Genomic DNA, 20,019 nt, shown 5'->3' with positions numbered 1-20,019 from the left:
TGGGATCTACGATTGACAAAGCACTATAACAATGCTTATAAATAGTTAGGTTGGTAGGCATTTATCATATGTATATATATATATATATATGTATATGTATATATATATATATATATATATATATATATATATATACACTAAAAACTGACAATCTTAAAGATAAATAAAACTGTGATAACTATTCTGTTGGGTATTCGGGCTGCTGATGAGTCCCGGCAGAGACGACCCACTTGTCCAGCCTATCCAAAAAAATACGATTCTTTTCTCCTCCCGCATGTTAATTAGATTTAAATGTTTAATTAAATGTGCTTAGTTATGTGTGTGTGTGTGTGTGTGTGTGTGTGTGTGTGTATACAAACACATACACAAAATCATACGAACGGACGAACGCGAGAATAAGGTGCTTGAAAATTTTTGTTAAAAATTTTCAAAAATTTGTTTCAACTGAATCTTTGGAGAGGAATAACTTTAAGAGGGAAATATGGAAATTCATTTAAAATTATTACAAAATTATGAAAAATTAAAAAAGAGGATTGTCAAGGAATTATAGGGAATGAGTTGACAAAAACACCAGGCGATATAAAAACATTTTATTTGGCACTTGAATAAATTTACGAAATAAGATATAAATTTGTGTGTGTGTGTGTGTGTGTACGCGATTGTATGTGTTTGTATGTACATGCATGTGTGTGAGTGTGTATGTATGTATGTGTGTATGTTTATGTGTGTGTATGTGTGTAGTAAAATCAACGTTTATTATGACTCATTATTCAACTTCATCATCATCGTCATCGTCGTCGTCGTCATCATCATCATTATCATTGCTATCATCCTCATCATTGTTATCATCACCATCATCATCTTCTTCTTCATCATCATCATTATCATTATCGTCAAGACATCTGAGACCATTCTCTTTGCTTTTTCTTTAGTGCCTTGAAAACAAAAAGATAAATTAATTAATATTATTATTATTATTGACTTTATTAATAATAATAAATTATGTTAATAGGCTAGCCAATCACAATCTTCTGACAGACCTGCCTCAATTCTGATAGGTTCTCGAGAGCTTTGTAACTACTATTACTATTACTACCACTGCTGTTGTTGTTGCCGTGATTAAAAACGCTTCTTGAGGACTGAGTGATAGAAAAGAATAGTAATTATTATTATTTATTCATTCATTCATTCATTCATTCATTCATTCATTCATTCATTCATTCATTCATTCACTCACTCACTCACTCGCTCGCTCATTCAGTCAGTCAGTTAGTCAGTCAGTCAATCAATTCCTACAAATCATCATCATCAGCAGCAGCAGCAGGACCAACGGATTTACGTGTGGGTGACTCGAGAGGACTATATTTTAAAGTTGACGTTGTCGCGATGTGTGGAATGAAATTAGTTGATGCTATTGTTGAAATGTTGTTGTTGTTGTGGTTGTTGTTGTGAAAAAATTGTTGTCGATTGCTGTCAACGCTGTTGTCAAATATGACGTCATCATTAAAATCGTCGTCATCGTCGTCGTTGTTGTTGCTGTAATCGTAATCGTTACTGCTATCAATGTTGTTGTTGTTGTTGTAACTTTTGTTGTTGTTGTTTGTATCACTATTGTTGTCTAACATTAAAGAATCAGTAAGAATATTTATGCTTTCTGTCTCATACTCATCATCTTCATCTTCATCGTTGTTGTTGATGTTGTTGTTGTTGTTGATGTTTTTGTTGATGTTTTTGTTGTTGTTGTTGTTGTGGTAATGACCATCGTCATCTTCGTCCTCATCAACATTTTCCTCAATTATTTGATGTCTAATTTTGCTGTTGTTTGTAAATGCTTGGATAGAATGACTGTTATTATGTTGTTGTTGATGTTGTTGTTGATGTTGTTGTTGATGTTGTTGTTGTTGATGTTGTTGTTGTTGTTGATGTTGCGAAAATCGAGCAACATTATTATTATTATTATGTAATGTGTTTTTGCTGTTGTTTACGATGTTGTTGCTGGTTTTATTTCTTTCTAAAGGCAGTTTGGTTGATGTTTTCAGTTGATGTTGTTGTTGATGTTGTTGTTGTTGATGTTGTTGTTGTTGATGATGTTGTTTATTGTTGTTGTTGTTGCCTCTTTTGATAACATACGATTCTCTGACTGCAAAATGACACATGAATAAAGTTGATGAATGATTTATTTAAAGCCAAAAACCAACAACAACATCAACAAAAATCAACAACAACATCAACATCAACAACAACAACAACAACATCAACAAACCAGTTTGAGTTGAAGCGTCATTAGACTCCATACTTCTATTCTTCACTAATGTATGTCGTTGCTGTTGTTGTTGCTGTTGTTGTTGTTGCTGATGTTGTTGTTGTTTTTGTTGTTGCTGTCTTTGTAGAGGTTTTCCTTTAGTTTTAACACCATCATTACTATGACTATTGTTATTATTATTATTATTATCATTTTTATTGTTATTATTAAACTTTTTAAATTCAGCATCAGTGAGCAACGTCTTTACGTTCAATGGGCCAAACTTTTCTGAAATTTTTTACGAAAATAATTAAATAATTTATAATAAATTAACAAATAATATGTATGTATGTATATATATATATATATATATATATATATATATATATATATATATATATATAGCAGAGAGAAAAAAAAGGGAGAGAAAGATATAGATAGAGAGAGCGAGTGAGAGAGAAAGAGAGAGAGAGATATATATATATACCTTCATATTTGGCTTTAAACTTTTCAATATCATGACCTCCTAGTATTAACTTCTTCAGCCATCCTTCCATCTTCAACTTTTCTGCCTCTTGCTGGGCCAGGAAAAGAGAATTGAAAACGACGTTGTTGTTGTTGTTGTTGCTGTTGTTGTTGTTGCTGCTGCTGTTGTTGTCGCTTCTGTCGCTGCTACTGTTGTTGTGGCTGCTGACATTGTTGATGTTTGCTATTGGCAAGTTGTTGGTATTTATAAATTGATGCTGTTGTTGTTGATGTTGTTGTTGTTGATGATGTTGTTGTTGTTGTTGTTGAATGTTGTTCATTTCGTCAGCTTCTTCTTTCAACCTCTTCTGCTTCTCCAGCTGCTTCTGCTGCTTATTCATCTCGATCTGCAGCTTCAGCTCTTCCTGTTTACAATTTATTCAATCGTTCGTTCGTTCATTCGTTCATTCATTTACTCATTCACTCATTCATTTCTTCATTCATTCATTCATTCATTCATTCATTCATTCATTAACCTGATACTTCTTATACTTTCTTTTCTTCTCTTCGACCTCATCTAAAGCTTGATCGTAAAAGTTATTATTGACGTTTCGACTATTTAAAATTGTTGTTGTTGTTGTTGTTGCTGCTGTTGTTGTCATGACGTCATTATAGTTGTTGTTTGAGTTGTTGTTGTTGTTGTTGTCGTTGTTGTTGTTGTTGTTTGATGATGATGACGATGTTGTTGTCATTGCATCTGAGTTCTTTTTCTATTTTGTATAAATAAATAAATAATTTTTCACAAAATTATTTTTTGTTTTACAATTAAATGAAATTATTAAAAGCGGAAATAGCATGAACAAAACATACAAACATAGACAAACAAACAAACGAAAACAGAGAACAAAAATAACTAGAACAAAATAAAATAATAAAAACCTTTGCGCTATTCAAACTATATTTCATTTTTAAACTTTTTAAAATGACCTTTGTGTGAAAAATGAGGAATGAATGAATGAATGAACGAATGATTAAAGAAATGAATAAATAAATTTGCCTATTCATTCGTTCGTTCATTCATTCATTCATTCAAGCTTTAATCCGATAAAAAACTGAAATGATAAATAAAATAAAGGAATAAACTGTAAAACCAAACAAACAGCAGCAGCTTCTGTAGCAGCTGCAGTAGCCACAACCGCAACAGCCTCAACCACAGCAGCCACAACATACCCCTCTAGATGCATAGTCATTGTATACATTTCCATCCTCATCTCTGATCGGCGCACCTGCTCCGCTACGCCCCCACGGGTTATACGACATCATCATCTGTTCGTCAGCTGGTTGTTTTATTCGTTTATTTGTCCGTTCATTCGTTCATTCATTCAATCATTCATTCATTTATTCACCTATTCATTTGTTTGTTCGTTCGTTCGTTCATGGTTCATCCATCCATGCATTCATTCAATCATTCAATACATAGAACAAACATAGATAGATAGAAAGATGTACTGATGGAAGAATAAATGGATGAATGGATGAATAGATACATAGATAGATTGATAAATGGATAGATGGTTGTATGACTGAATGAATAAAAAATAGACACATAGACAGATGAATAATGGATGAATGAAACCTTTTTCTTGCTCCCACAATAATTTCTTCTTCTCAATCATTGTTAACATTTTTGTTGTTGGTTGTATAGTAGTAGAAGTAGTTGTCGTTGTTGTCGCATTATTAACATTGTCATTGCTGTTGTTGTTAGCAACTATTGCAGCTGTATTTGTTGCTGCTGATGTTAATAATTGTATTGTTGATGTCGTTGTAGATGTTTTTGTTGCTATTGTTGTTGGCAACAATGTTGTTGTTGCTGTTTTTGTTGCTATTGTTGTTGGCAACAATGTTGTCGTTGCAACAGCTATATTAGTGTTACTTACTGATTTTTCCTTGTCACTGCCAGTAGAATTTTTATTACGCATCTTTGTTCCAAGATGTTTACCATCATCTAATTTATCATTATTACTATTTCTACTAAATTTATTATCACCATTATTTATTCTTAGTTTATTATTAATATTATTATTATTTAATTTATTATTATTATCAATATTATTTAGTTTATTATTATTATTAATATTATTTGTATTTGGCCGGCTATTGTTGTTGCTCAAATTTGGTAAACTAGTACCTAATTTTTTTCTTGACTGATTAGGAGAAGAGTTTTTACTGGCAGATGACAGTGGTGCTGGTGTAGTAATTAGTAGTTTTTCCGGATTTCCTTGGGGTAAAAATTAGAAAAAATGTAAATTTAATAATTAAAAAAATATTAAATTAATTAATTGATAATTAATAATTTATTATAATAAATTAATATTATTCTTTAAGTTTTACAATTTTCAAAATTATCTTGTTAAAATTTTTATCAAAAAAATAACAATTGTTATCTATAATTACGAGCTGGGGGCAGCTTGAAATTGCCGAAACCGGATAGAAGTTTCTCAAGTTCGGAATTAGTAATTGTCGAATCGTTGATTCTTTGTAGGAGAATTTGATTTTTATCTTTGGAATGAAGGTTATTATTCAATTTTGATTTTTTGCTATTAAAATTTTTAATTTTATTCATCGTCACTAATTTTTTAGGATATTAATTAAAAAATACGTGGTGGCGAAAAATAGGAACGAAAATAGATCAATGTAAACAAAGAATTAGCTAGTTAGCTCCTTAGTAACGCCAGCAAAGATAAAATAACAATTTTAAAATTTAATTTAAGTCAAAATAAAATCAAAGCGAAACTGACGTCAAACATCGTTCATTATTACGTCATCATCATCATTACAACATCGTCATCATTACCAACATTGTCATTTTTATTTTTGTAATAATCGATATTATTATCATTATCAACATTAAAATCATTACTAACATCATCCTAACCATCTACATCTTCACCATCATCATCATTATCATCTTTATCATCATCACCGTCATCTTCACCATCATCATCTTCTTCTTTTTCATCATCATCGCTACCACCATCATCTTCTTCTTCTTTATCATCATCATCGTCTTCTTCGCCATCATCATCATCATCATTCATTATTATTATTATCACTATTATCATCATTATCACAGATAATGATGATAGAGCCGCATACTCTACACAGTTTGCCAAATGCTAATTAACACCCGACTCATTATAACAATAACAATAATAACATTATTACTATTGTAGTTGTAGTTGTAATAGTAGTAGTAGTAATCTTTAGTTGTAGTTGCAGCAGTAGCAGCAGCAGTAGCTAGTAGTAACAGTAGTGGTAGTAGTAGTAATGGTAGCAGTAGTAGTAGTACATATAAATATATACATACAATTTTACATAAATTATATGTATATATATATATATATATATATATATATATATATATATATATATATATATATTTGAGAACATCCGGGTTTTCAAAATATATTTCTATTTGACGTTTGTATTCACAACGACGCTAGAAAATTAACAATGAAACAGTTATCATCATCATTATTATCATCATCGTCGTCGTCGTCGTCGTCATCGTTATCATCATCGTTTCCTAAATGGATTCCAATGAATTCAACCCGCATCTTATCATTAGTTGTAATGTAGGTAATCATTTGACTTCCTTTCTCTCTCTCTCTCTCTCTCTCTTTCTTTCTCTCTCTCTCTCTTTCTCTCTCTCTCTCTCTCTCTGCTTTTTCCTTCAATTCATTATTTAATTTCTCTCCCTCTCTCTCTTTCTCTCTCTCTCTCTCTTTCTTTCGCTTCCTTTCTCTCTGAATTACACTTGCATGTTCATTTCATACAATTCACGCGCTAGGAAATAATAATTGCCATTACAAAATAAATAACAATTAATAACATTATTATTATTTTTTATTATTATTATATTATTATTATAATTTAATAAAAATAATAATTATTATTATTACTACTACCGCGATAAATAGATATTAATAATTATTTTATTATCGTTATAATTCTTAAAAAAGATGATTGTCTCTATTAGACTTAGCTGCTCTACGTCTGCCTGTATGTTTATTAATACCTAATTAATAATAATAATAATAAAAAGAATAATAATAATTATTATAATTATATATATGCGAATATCCTTTAACTAAGCTTTATATATGTATCCTTTATTAAATAGCTAAATTTAGCTATGTGGATTGATGGATTGCAACGATAGAGGTGCTATAAATTTTTCATCAACAATTTCAGAGTTCGAAACATCAACAACGACAACATCAACAACAACAACATCAACAACGACAACATCAACAACAACATCAACAACGACAACATCAACAACATCAACAATAACATCAACGACAACATCAACAACATTATCATCAACATCAACAACAACAACATCAACAACAACAACATCAACGATAACATCAACAACGTAATTTTTTGATTTTAGTCATATCATCAACAACATCATCAACAACAACTACAACAACAACTTTTGAATTTATTCATATAGTCAGCAACAACTGCAACAACAACATCAAAGGAAGCTTATCGACGCTATCAAAACCAGCAAACATGGCAACAAACAACATCAAAAAAACCCACAACATCAACAACAATAATAATAATAAACCCAACAACAACATCCTAGATCTCTTGGTAGTGGCCACCGATGACGGTCAAATCTGGAGCGACTACTTTCTAGAGCTTATTCAACTAAACTTGTCAAGTGAGTATTTCCGTAATAAATGTCCAGCTCACGGAGACAACAACAACAACAATAATAATAATAATGACAATATTACCAACAACAATGGCAATAATAACTTTAATGGCTCTAACGATGACAACAACAATAATGATATTAACTGGAAAAGAGCTGGGAAATTAGCTAGAAAAAAGTGCACTTGTTCAACAAGCGTTCGACTAAAATCGCTAAAAGCTAGCCAATATGAAGAGCTGATGATTATGTTCAACACCTACAACGAACAACAACAACATCATCATCATCATTCGCAACAACAGCAACAACAACGTCATCATTATCAACAACAACTGCAACAACAATATCTGATGAGTAGGGTGTTGATGGTTATAGTCACCCCGGATTTGTGTGATGGCATGCTGAATGATAGGTACGCCTCAAAATTTGGAACGTTAAAAGCAACAACAACAACATCTGCAACAACAACAACAACTTCGACAACAGCCAAAGATAAAAAACCGTCCATAAATCAATCGGTAAATTCACCAAAATTAAATTTGAAAAAAGCCACCAATAATATCAGCAGCAGCAGCTACAACATCAGCCACAACCACCACAACAGGTCACATGACTGCAAGAAGATTTTATTTTTTTGTGGCGTCGAGAAGTTGCGTCTATTTGAGATCGACAGGAGCGGTCGAACGCTCTCAGAGCGCTTCCACAACTACACCACCTGGTTCAAGTACGAGCACGCCGATCACGTGACTCTTGTCAGTGACGTCACTGAATGCATTTCCGGTTTCGTTTTAGATGGCGATGATGGCGACGACGGCGTGAAACGTGACGACGACGAAGATGAGGACGAAGATGATGACGATTACGAATGCGACACACCCGACTACTTACTACCTACATACTCTAGCTATAATGATTACATTAGCGCCAAAAATAACAACAACAATAACAACAATAACAACAATAACAACAACAACAACAATGATGCTGCTGTTGACGACGACGACAACGATGATGATGATTACGTGAGTGATTACATTAAAAGTGATAAAGAACATCGAGACAAAATTCACGATAGTAATTTGTACGATACCTACGGCATATCACTCAACATTCAGAATAAAACAATTAGTCCCACAAATTCTGAAAAGTGTAAGATTGCCGATTTGATAGCCGAAGAAGCTGCTTCTCTCGCCACGCCTACCACAAAATTGGCCAAAATGTCAGCGAAGAAAACTATTAGTAATGAGTTAGACATCGCTGTCGCAGTACATAATAGTGATGATGAAGATGGTGATGATGGTGTCGAGAGAGTTTTTCGGGGTTGTGGTGATGATGGTGGTGATGGTGATGATGGTTGTCTCGGCGATAATGTTGACTTTGAACTGTTTCCGTACGAAGCAAGATGCGAGGTTATTTGGTGTCTTTGGTGTTGTTGTTGTTATTGACGATGCTACTCGGTGTTGTTGTCGTTTGTGGTGTTGTTGCTGACGATGACGTCATCATTGATGTCATGGCTGGCAAAATATACTTTCGTTAAAATTTTTTTTGCCCCATCAATTTTTTTTCACAAATTGAAAATTTTCTTCAGGAAGAGACGCTTGTTGTTGTCGTACTCAAACGCTCAATCAGAACAACAATTGAAAAATTTCTCAACAACAACAACAGTGATAATACTAACAACAGCAACAACAGCAGCAGCCACAACGCAAGAGAAATGATCAAATCCATGAAAGTCCTGTTAAAATACGTTAACAAGAGTAACAAAATCAACAAAGATGACGTCATAAGCAACAACAGTAACAACAACAATAATAACATCAACAATAGTAATAATAATGACAATAATAATAATAATAACGATGACGACGATGATGACGACTGCAACGAACTAAGCGTCTGTTGGATAAACGATAAAACATTCTCATTTATGGCGCCATGTTAGAAAATTCTTTTAACATTTTTATTTTATTTATTTTAAAAATAAATAAATTAAATGATTTGATGAGTTTTTTGGTGTAATTTTATTTTTAAATTTGTATTACGGTTAAGATAGTAATAATTATTTTGGCGTAATCCTAGGACAGTAACCTCAAGTGAATTGAGAACAAATTATTTACACGTAAATAAGTTGTCGTAATTGTAATTTGTATAAAAAATGTGATTTAAAGTTAGGCTATGGCAGGGGTGGGCAAACTTTTTGCTGTGAGGGCCGCATCGAGAACTATTTGACCTTTGAAGGGCCGCATATGTACTTAAATACCAAATTTTTTCGACCCGGGGGAGAATTTTTTTAAGATTCGTGGGTGGCTCTTTATTTGGTCATAATGTCTGGCTGGCGACCTCTTTGTCGTTATGTCTACCCTTGTGTTATAGTTTTTTTTTAGATTAAAGTTTATATTTTTAAGAGTATTTTCAGGCTTTTTAATCAATGAATCAACCGAAAATTATTTATATTATATTACTAAGGCAATACAATATTTAGATAATCAATCAATTAACCAATCAATCAATCAATCAACCAATTAATTGTTATTTATATAGCGCAATTTCTAAAAAACCAACTATAGGTCTTTCACCCGGTCGAAAAAAAGTAGAAATAATATGTAACAACAAGAAATTATTCAACAACAACGACAACAGCAGCAACAGCAACAACATCTATTTAACATACGTACGTTCTCTTGGATCTGATTTAGTAGTGGAAGTCTCTCAAATCTACATCCACCTTCTCAACATTTGCTGCGACATGCTACTGCCTACAACCCTCACCACCGCTGCAACCACCACTACCACGGCAGCCATTACTGCTACTGCAGCTACTGCTGCCACTAACGAACAACAGCAAGAATTTCAAAAAATTAAGGATGTGCTGGATGCAAAGCTGGCAAACGTTTTCTCGGTCTCCAGTGACATTGATCAGTTCAGCGTTCGAGCTTTCGAACATTTTTTTGGATCTTTCAAATATTTGAACAGTTAGTTGGTTGGTTGATTGGCTGATTGATTGGTTTGTTGGTTAATGGATTGGTTGATACTTGGTTAGTTGATTGATTGATTGATGGATTGCTTGATATTGTTTCTTAGCAACACAAAGTTCATGTGCATATTTTTAGAATTTTACGACAATTATCCATTTCTATCGTTCTCTATCGAATTAATAGAATGTAAGGTCACCCATCCAAGCTGTTGGCCGCGATCAGCTAACAAGTTAAGCAGTAAAAATAAAACGCTTAATCAACCAGACCCACTAAACATCCATTCAATCATTCATTTTCTTGCAGCTAACAGCTCGGCACAGCTACCGACGCTAATGCACTTGGCTGCAAAACAGGATTTGCGCCTCTTCGCCTCCTCTCTTCTCGATCTTCCGGATTCGACTGCGTCCCTGGCTATCCGGAATAACAAAAGTATGACGCCAACAGAAATGGCTTTTTCGTCCGGGAATAAGGAGTTGGGGATTCTGCTTGAAGATCAGGTTTGGTGCTGTCATGTCGTTTGTATAATTGCTTTCTTTCTAATATAATTTATTATAAGAACTGACAGACACACGCACGGGTAAATTTATTTATTCATTTATTTATGTGTCTTTTAATTGAAAAAAAACAAATAAATAAATTTTAAAATGTAGTTCTTTTAAACTTTGCAACAGTTGAGTGGCGATAATGATTCCTGCGATACTCTGGATTGCACGTACTTCACGATGAACTTCAAAAATAACAGCGGAGGTAGACAAAATAAAAACAGACAAACACACACCACACACACACACACACACACACACACACACACACACACACACACACATTATAAAAACAGACACACACACACGCACACACAACACACAAACAGATTATCATTATGTTATAAATTAATAAATTAAACAAAACCACAGACCAAAACCCGACCTCAAAACCATCAGAGAGAATGGCGAACGACGACAAAGACAAAACCAGCAGCGGCGACACCAGCGACGACAATGACTTTATACGATATGGGGCCAAAGATATTTCACAGAAGGAACTGGTTTGCATTCTGCAGCGCGTTAAAAATGGCGAGATCACTTGTGGTGAAGTTGCCGACTTGCACAAGCAATGGGAGATGAAATACAACTACAAGGATAAAAAATCAAATGTTAGTTTTAATTTAGCAATAAATGTTAAATGTATTAATAATAAAATTAGTAATTAAATTTAAATTAGTATATTAATCTAATAGTCGAAGTGACTGTATTCGAATGCTTATCGCATGCAATGCGTGTGTGGTGCCTTGTTTGTTGTTGATATCACAGAGGGAATTGTGATAAATGAATAATTTAACTTATAATGATGAACAATACTAACGGTACTTCAAAAAAAGGTATTTATAACACGCTAAAATACTGAATGAATGTTCTCTTCTTGCAGGATGACTTTACCAAAACTGTAAAGAAGACGTTATTTAGTATCTTCAAAAAAAAATCTCTTTATCAGCATCATCATCATCAATCAAGCGCTCACTCGCCTAACAATCCAACAGCAGCAGCAGCAGTAGCGACATTAGCAGCGACAAACACTTCCACACCTATGCCGACTATAAAAATTCCGACAGTGCCACCAAGACCGAAGACAATGAGTTTAGAGAAAAAATCATCCATTCCTTTACCTCCTAACCGTCAATCATCAGTTACGTCACCAACTTACCAACTGACGTCACTATCTTCTTCCTGTTCATCCACACCATCGCCCCACCCGACAAAGTGCTCGCCCATGTCGAACACCCTGCCCCCAATTTCCAGATCAACTGACTCGAGAGAAAATGACGACGACGTCTACGAACGTCACGACTCTTTTAAACCCACACCAGACAGACCACCCGTCGTTCCAGAGAGATCGAGATATTCAGGGAAGCGGAAAGCACCGCTTTGATGAAAAGGTGCAAGCAAGTTTCAGTGCCCGTCCAACTGCACCCCCCTCAACCGGCCAACATCAACGCGCGCAAATGCTCCCTGCCGGAGAACATGTTGGCACACAGGAGGGATCTAGTGCACCAGTTCCACCAGAGAAGATTGGATTCAACAGACGAGAGCGAGGAAGCGACAGTAGCTGAACCCAGCCACGGATACATAACCATGGCCAGGTATAAAAACTAACACGGACACTAACGAGACTATGGCAACACCCATCCGCTGGATCTACTTAGCGGCGACGAACGATTACACTAACTTTTCATTTTCAAATTATTAATTTTCGAAAAAAGTACCCAACAATTTTGCAACTTGAATGTATATTTTTAATTTGTTCCAGAAAATTATGAATGAATGTAAAAAACTTACAGCTTGCGAAAAATATAATAAAACAAGTTGAATAATAACTGGAAAACAATTCAGCATCCTTAATATGAAAAATGACTTATTCAATGTAAAAAAAAACCCAGCCAATCAGGATGCAATTTTAAACAAAATAAAAATCTAACAAAAGAACAATGAGTTCCAAACAAAATAAAACTAACTCCACTCAATCCAACCACACAAACCATCATTAAACCTCAACAAGTGATAAATTCACATGCATGCATGCCTCCACACTCATCAACCAATATTATGAAATGTCACGAGTAGTAATATGATGCTTGGAGTTGTACATAAAATGAAAACAATGACATAGCATTAATAGAGATAATAATGAGGACAAGTACACAAATGTTGTCATTTAATTAAGCTGCTTCACCCTCTCCTTCTTCCTCTTCGAATTCGCCCTCCTCTTCAGCTGTGGCATCTTGGTATTGTTGGTACTCGGACACCAAATCGTTCATGTTGGACTCTGCCTCAGTGAACTCCATCTCATCCATACCCTCACCAGTGTACCAGTGCAAGAAAGCTTTACGACGGAACATAGCCGTGAACTGCTCTGATATGCGCTTGAACAGCTCCTGGATAGCTGTTGAGTTACCGATGAATGTGGCTGACATCTTAAGACCCCTTGGAGGAATGTCACAGACTGCTGTCTTTACATTGTTTGGAATCCACTCAACAAAGTAACTGCTGTTCTTATTTTGAACATTCAACATCTGCTCATCAACTTCTTTCATCGACATTCTACCTCTAAAGATGGCAGCAACTGTTAGGTATCTTCCATGACGAGGATCACATGCAGCCATCATGTTCTTGGCATCAAACATCTGTTGAGTCAACTCTGGAACTGTGAGAGCCCTGTACTGCTGGCTGCCTCTGGACGTGAGGGGTGCGAATCCTGGCATGAAGAAGTGGAGACGGGGGAAGGGAACCATATTAACTGCAAGTTTACGTAAATCTGCATTCAGTTGACCAGGGAAACGAAGACATGTGGTCACACCTGACATTGTAGCTGAAACCAAGTGGTTGAGGTCACCATATGTTGGCGTTGTCAATTTTAATGTTCTGAAACAGATATCATATAGAGCTTCGTTGTCAATGCAATATGTTTCATCAGTGTTTTCTACAAGTTGATGTACAGAGAGTGTGGCATTATATGGCTCGACAACAGTGTCTGATACTTTTGGGGATGGCACAACTGAAAATGTGTTCATGATTCTGTCTGGATATTCTTCTCTTATTTTGCTGATCAAGAGAGTTCCCATACCGGAACCAGTACCACCACCCAGGGAATGTGTAAGTTGGAAGCCTTGTAAACAATCACAACTTTCTGCTTCTTTTCTGACTACATCAAGTACAGAATCAACCAATTCAGCTCCCTCTGTGTAATGACCTTTGGCCCAATTGTTACCGGCACCACTCTGACCAAATACAAAGTTGTCAGGTCGAAATATTTGACCAAACGGACCAGACCTCACAGAGTCCATTGTACCGGGTTCTAAATCAACTAAAATGGCTCTGGGGACGTACTTGCCACCTTTAAAAAACGTATAAACAGAATTTTAAAAAGGCAACAGACAAGTAGGATGAAATAAAATATTGATCTAAAAATAAAATACTAAAAGTTGAAAGCAAGTCAATTAAAAATAATTACCGGTAGCTTCATTGTAGTAAACGTTGATTCTTTCTAGCTGGAGGTCCGAATCTCCGTGGTATGTGCCGGTAGGGTCGATGCCGTGCTCGTCCGAAATAACCTCCCAGAACTATTTTTTGAAAAAAATTGTCAGACGCTATTTTAAAAAGACGCCATGATGCTGCGAGACGTATATCATCAGCAGCCTACTACTGTAATTTTAATACAAAAATAAGTGGCGTACCTTTGCACCAATTTGGTTTCCGCACTGGCCGGCTTGGATATGAACGATTTCACGCATTTTGATTTATTTTTATAGCAGATTTTATGGGAAAAATTGAAAAAATGCCTCGCCGATATTTTATGCTTGGTTCGGGCAAATAGTTCAAGCTGCACTCTTTTATAGGCTTTGAAGCCGCAGTGCAATTAACGACGCAGCACTCTTGCGCTGATGAAATAACATTTACATATAATTATTCATTTGCATTAAAGCAGTATTGTTTCAATACAAATTTGCAAATATAATTATAAATTTACAAATGTCAATGAATTGTTACAATATAATTCACATTTGAAACATTTTACTCAAAAAATTTAAATTTAGTAACATGACGCGTAGTAATACAACTTAGTTACGAACCGCGCTCGCGCTACTATAGCAATAAGATAACAGATCAATATGGCTGCTTGCTCAGCCGAATCATCATTGATCCGTCCAGACATGCTTCGCATAAAAACAAAAAAAAATGCTAATTTACTACAAACCAACCCTCATATTATCTAAAAGTAGTTCAATTAAGTTAAGTAATTTTTAATAGTGTTGTCACGTGCATCTTTTCTTGTCCTCAATACGTCTATATCTATATATGTGCACGACGTGCAACTTATTTGCAGGCCTTTACTCTCATTTTTTTACGTTTATTTTTTCTTTAGATGAACTAATATAACTATACGATCTCACCACATTAAAAGAAATCTTATCTAAGGTAGTTTGGCATCCGGATTAGTGAAAAATGCCTTGTTTCTTACTTTAATTTTCACGCATTGAAACATAGGATACATTTTCATTTTCTTAAACAAAATTGTCATTTAAATCGCATGCTGTGGTAGTTTAGTGTTCATTATGGCGTATAAAACGCGTAAAGGTAATTATGAAAGTGGTAATTAGCGAACAAATTGACGCCAATTTGAATAGCAAAGCAATAAAAGTGAACTGAGGTAGCAGCAAAGATGAATAATAATGACAGTAATTATCAGTGTAGGTAAGGTACATAGATACGAAATATTTAGCTGTTGCCATAGCGATGAGTCATTTATCGGCTGTTATGATGATGATGATGATTAAGATCATTACTATTCTTTCCTGGCCATCATCATCACCACCATCATACTAATCATCATCGCCATCATCATCGACACCATACTAATGATCATCATCATCAACATCATACTAATCATCATCATCATCATCATAACGTGAACAACATGCAGATGTCTATTAAATAAATAAATATAAAGAAAACTATGGTAACATACATTATATATTATTACATTTGTATATATATATATATATATATATATACAGTATACATATATATATATATATATGTGTGTGTGTATGTGTGTGCAACTGTGTGTTTGTGTATATAGCAAGCAATCATTTTAACTAAAATAAACGTTTTTTTTTTTAGAAAAAATAATTTGATTTTATTATTTTATTCATTTTGAAGAAAAGAATTTCAAAATATAATCAACAAAGATAAAAATAATAACCACAGAAAATAATTAAAATTTTAAAATAAAATAATTTTAAAATAGAATGATTCAAAGACAAATTAAAATGATAATTTTAAAATAAAATGATTCAAAGACAAATTAAAATGATTTAAAATAAAAAAGAAAGTGATATAAAATTCAAGTATGTCGGTATTTGTTTAGCTATATAAAATAAAACATTTTAAGTATAATAACTGTGTATATATATAAATAAATATATATATATATATATATATATATATATATATATACATATATATATACATTCACACACACACATTCATGTATACATATTCGCATTCAAAACATTCTTAGGCTTATTCATGTCAATGTGAAAGTAAGAATATAAAAAAATGCTCAATAATAATAATAATAATAATTACACCAAATGATAATAATAATAACAATAATAATAGATAATAATAATAGTCTTTGGAAATGTTTCTAACGAACTAACAAAATTTAAATAAAATGACGATTGAAATTAAAATGTCTATCTCTAGATTATAGTTCTTAGCAGATAGTCAATTTTTATTCTATGTTAAAATAAACAAGAAGCAAAATCTCAACAACTCAGGGTAACTAAGAAAAATGAATGAATGAACGAATGAATGAACGAACGAACGAATGAATGAACAAACGAACGAGCGAACGGACGAAAGAATGAATGGATGATTGGATGAAAAGAAAAAATATCAGCATGTGAGAAGGTAACAAACAAAACAGAATAAAGGATGATTAGACATGTAATGAAAAAAGAGAGCTTGATAGAAAGAGAGAGAGAGGAAGAGAGAGAAAGGGAGAGAAAAGTTGGTGATGAGAGAATAGAGGGAAAGTGAAAAAGAGAGAGAGTGAGAAAGATGTTTACTCAGGTTTATGAGGTAAAATTTAGCACAAGCATTTAAGCATACGATTAGTAATGTAAGCATTTATATAAATACACACACACACACACACACACACACACACACACACACACACACACACACACACACACACACACACACACACAGAGAAAAACTCAAACATACATACATATACATTAACAATACTATATAATACTAATGCTACTAGAAGATCTCTAGTCTAAATTGAAACGCATTTAACGTAACGCATATATGAATATATATATATACGCATTTAACGTAACAACGCATATATGAATATATATATATATATATATATATATATATATATATATATATATATATATATATATATATATATATATATGTATAGATACATATAATGCGTTTCAATATACATATAAATTTTTTTTCTGAAAGTTGTATAATTGGATAAGGAGAAAATGATTAATTCTATGTCATTGACCGAACTCCACTCAGGAATAGACGAATGAATGGATGAATGAATGAATGGATGAATGAATGAATGGATGAATGAATGAATGGATGAATGAATGAATGGATGAATGAATGAATGGATGAATGAATGAATGAATAATGAATGAATGTGAAAAAGAGTAATCGATTGAATGAGTGAAAAAAAGCGCGAATAATAAATAACCAGTCGTCTGCATGTACATATATGTCAAAGAAAGAGAAGATGGAATTATAAAGAAATAACAAATGAAATGAATGAATGAATGAATGAATGGATGAATGAAGAAAGAAAACAAAACCGAATAAGTGAAAGAACGAATGAATGCACAAATCAGATCAATGTTACACCAAATAAACATTTCAATAACTAGAATAAAATAATGAGAAAAATAATTTTGTATATATATATATATATATATATATATATATATATATACATACATATATATATCAGATATAATATCAGATATAATATCAATGAACAATGAGATATAAATATGGATAAATATGATATCAATGTCAATATGAAAGTTTAACAATGATTGAAAAAATCAATAACAATAATGTCGTTGTCGGTTGGGAATAAGAAACACTGACACTAAATTCCTCCAACAATTTAGATTATTTCATTTATTTGTGATCTTCATTCTCCGGCTAATCATATATCACGGTACAAAATCACCACAGCCAATCAAATTAATTGATCTAATTCACCCCACCAATTACGTCACAGCAAGCAATCACCACACGACAAATCACTCCTTTTCACTCACTTCTCCAGCCATTCACATCACAGCAAAAACTCATCAACCAATGAATCGCCAGACAAAAGAAGTCCAGCCAATCAGAGTTCGACATGCAAATAATCATTGGGACCGAATGCCCTATTAACAAGGTCATTCAGGGCTTTCTCGGCCACCTCGTGACTTTTTTCAGCGAATCTTTTCTCCAGTGTGAACCAGATGGCCAGGGCACACCTCTGACCTATTTACATAATATCGGGAATTAATTAGTTGGTGATTAATAATAACTATTTGACCTAATTGCGAATAAGAATGAATGAATGAGTGAGTGAGTGAGTGAGTGAGTGAGTGAGTGAGTGAGTGAGTGAGTGAGTGAGTGAGTGAGTGAGTGAGTGAGTGAGTGAGTGAGTGTATGATGATAGAACGCGGAATGAAGGAAGGAATGTAGAATAAGATGAAACGGTAATAAATGAATGCATGAAATGAATAAACGAACAAATAGAATGAATGAATGAACGAACGAATGAGAATGAGAATGAATGAAAGGGAAGAAAGAACCAACCAGATAGAACAGGTTTGACGCCGTGGTATATGCCGGCGTTGAATGTCACAACACGGCCACACTGTGGCTTCATTGTTGACTGCAAATTTTAATGAATGAATGAATGAATGAATGGAAGAACAAACAAATGAATGAATGAACAAATGAGTGCACAAATGAATGAAAAAAAATCAAACGGATGAATACCTGAACGGACATATTCTGATGGGCGAAGAAGAACTCGCCTCCATGGAAATCATCATTCAAGTAAAGTAGAGCGCTACATAATTAATTAATTAATTAAGTAATCCATCAATTAAACAAACACAAACAATACAAACATACATAAATGACCTAATACACAAAAGACAAAAATACGCAAAAAACTAAAAAACAAACATACATACATACAAACAAACAAACAAGCATACAAACAAACATACAAACAAACATACAAACACGAACATTTAAACAAACAAACATACAAACATACGAATAATCTCTTTCAGTGTAAGCGGGTCTGACTTTGAGGCAGCTGTTATCAGGCTGTATGATGCAGTTGTCGGAATGGATGGGATGGCTCAAGTCACTCCTATCCACATTCGCATCTGTAAATAATTATAAATAAATGAATGAATGAATGAATGAAATGAATGAAAGAATGAATGAAGGAATGAATGAAATGAAATGAATGAATGAATGAATGAATGAAATGAATGAATGAATGAAATGAATGAATGAATGAAATGAATGAAATGAATGAATGAAATGAATGAATGAAATGAATGAATGAATGAAATGAATGAATGAATGAATGAAATGAATGAATGAATGAATGAATGAATGAATGAAATGAATGAATGAAATGAATGAATGAAATGAATGAAATGAATGAATGAATGAATGAATGAATGAATGAAAGAATGAATGAAGGAATGAATGAAATGAAATGAATGAATGAATGAATGAAAGAATGAATGAAGGAATGAATGAATGAAATGAATGAATGAATGAAATGAATGAATGAAATGAATGAAATGAATGAAATGAATGAAATGAATGAAATGAATGAAATGAATGAAATGAATGAAATGAATGAAATGAATGAAATGAATGAAATGAATGAATGAAATGAATGAATGAAATGAATGAATGAAATGAATGAATGAAATGAATGAATGANATGAATGAATGANATGAATGAATGAATTTATACAA

General features: G+C 33.3%; 3 protein-coding genes across 3 annotated transcripts in view; all 3 read right to left on the bottom strand.

Moving 5' to 3' along the window:
• Window positions 1–893: 893 nt before the first annotated feature.
• On the bottom strand, window positions 894–3,935 carry HELRODRAFT_181489 (hypothetical protein; the record flags this gene model as incomplete). Its single annotated transcript, XM_009031281.1, has 7 exons — window positions 894–935; window positions 1,041–1,139; window positions 1,332–2,011; window positions 2,264–2,530; window positions 2,730–3,132; window positions 3,244–3,322; window positions 3,868–3,935. The coding sequence occupies 7 exons, from the start codon at window positions 3,933–3,935 to the stop codon at window positions 894–896; spliced, it is 1,638 nt and encodes a 545-aa protein (XP_009029529.1).
• An 8,763-nt stretch (window positions 3,936–12,698) lies between these two features.
• On the bottom strand, window positions 12,699–14,773 carry HELRODRAFT_186143 (hypothetical protein). Its single transcript, XM_009031280.1, has 4 exons — window positions 14,643–14,773; window positions 14,420–14,528; window positions 13,137–14,302; window positions 12,699–12,977 (listed from the first exon to the last, which is right to left on the bottom strand). The coding sequence occupies exons 1-4, from the start codon at window positions 14,697–14,699 to the stop codon at window positions 12,960–12,962; spliced, it is 1,350 nt and encodes a 449-aa protein (XP_009029528.1). The 5' UTR covers window positions 14,700–14,773; the 3' UTR covers window positions 12,699–12,959.
• A 3,588-nt stretch (window positions 14,774–18,361) lies between these two features.
• Window positions 18,362–20,019, bottom strand: part of HELRODRAFT_181486 (hypothetical protein) — a gene marked incomplete at both ends in the record, with an annotated part of 8,226 nt that continues 6,568 nt past the window's right edge. The window contains 3 exons of the mRNA XM_009031279.1: window positions 18,362–18,501; window positions 18,823–18,901; window positions 19,327–19,393. Coding sequence (XP_009029527.1) covers window positions 18,362–18,501; window positions 18,823–18,901; window positions 19,327–19,393 — 286 coding nt within the window. The remainder of the gene's footprint in view (window positions 18,502–18,822; window positions 18,902–19,326; window positions 19,394–20,019) is intronic.

This window comes from Helobdella robusta (assembly GCF_000326865.2).
Source record: "Helobdella robusta unplaced genomic scaffold HELROscaffold_71, whole genome shotgun sequence".
NCBI lineage: Eukaryota > Metazoa > Annelida > Clitellata > Rhynchobdellida > Glossiphoniidae > Helobdella > Helobdella robusta.
Note: the sequence above shows the minus strand (reverse complement) of the source record. Positions and strands in the feature narration are given on the sequence as shown.

Bases quoted from the DNA above. Each gene is read 5' to 3' on its own strand.
- HELRODRAFT_186143 (XM_009031280.1), bottom strand. From the start codon at position 14,699: ATGCGTGAAATCGTTCATATCCAAGCCGGCCAGTGCGGAAACCAAATT. The intron at 14,529-14,642 runs GTACGCCACTTA...TTCAAAAAATAG, and splicing joins GAAACCAAATTGGTGCAAAG to TTCTGGGAGGTTATTTCGGA. The intron at 14,303-14,419 runs GTAATTATTTTT...CGTTTTTTAAAG, and splicing joins TTACTACAATGAAGCTACCG to GTGGCAAGTACGTCCCCAGA.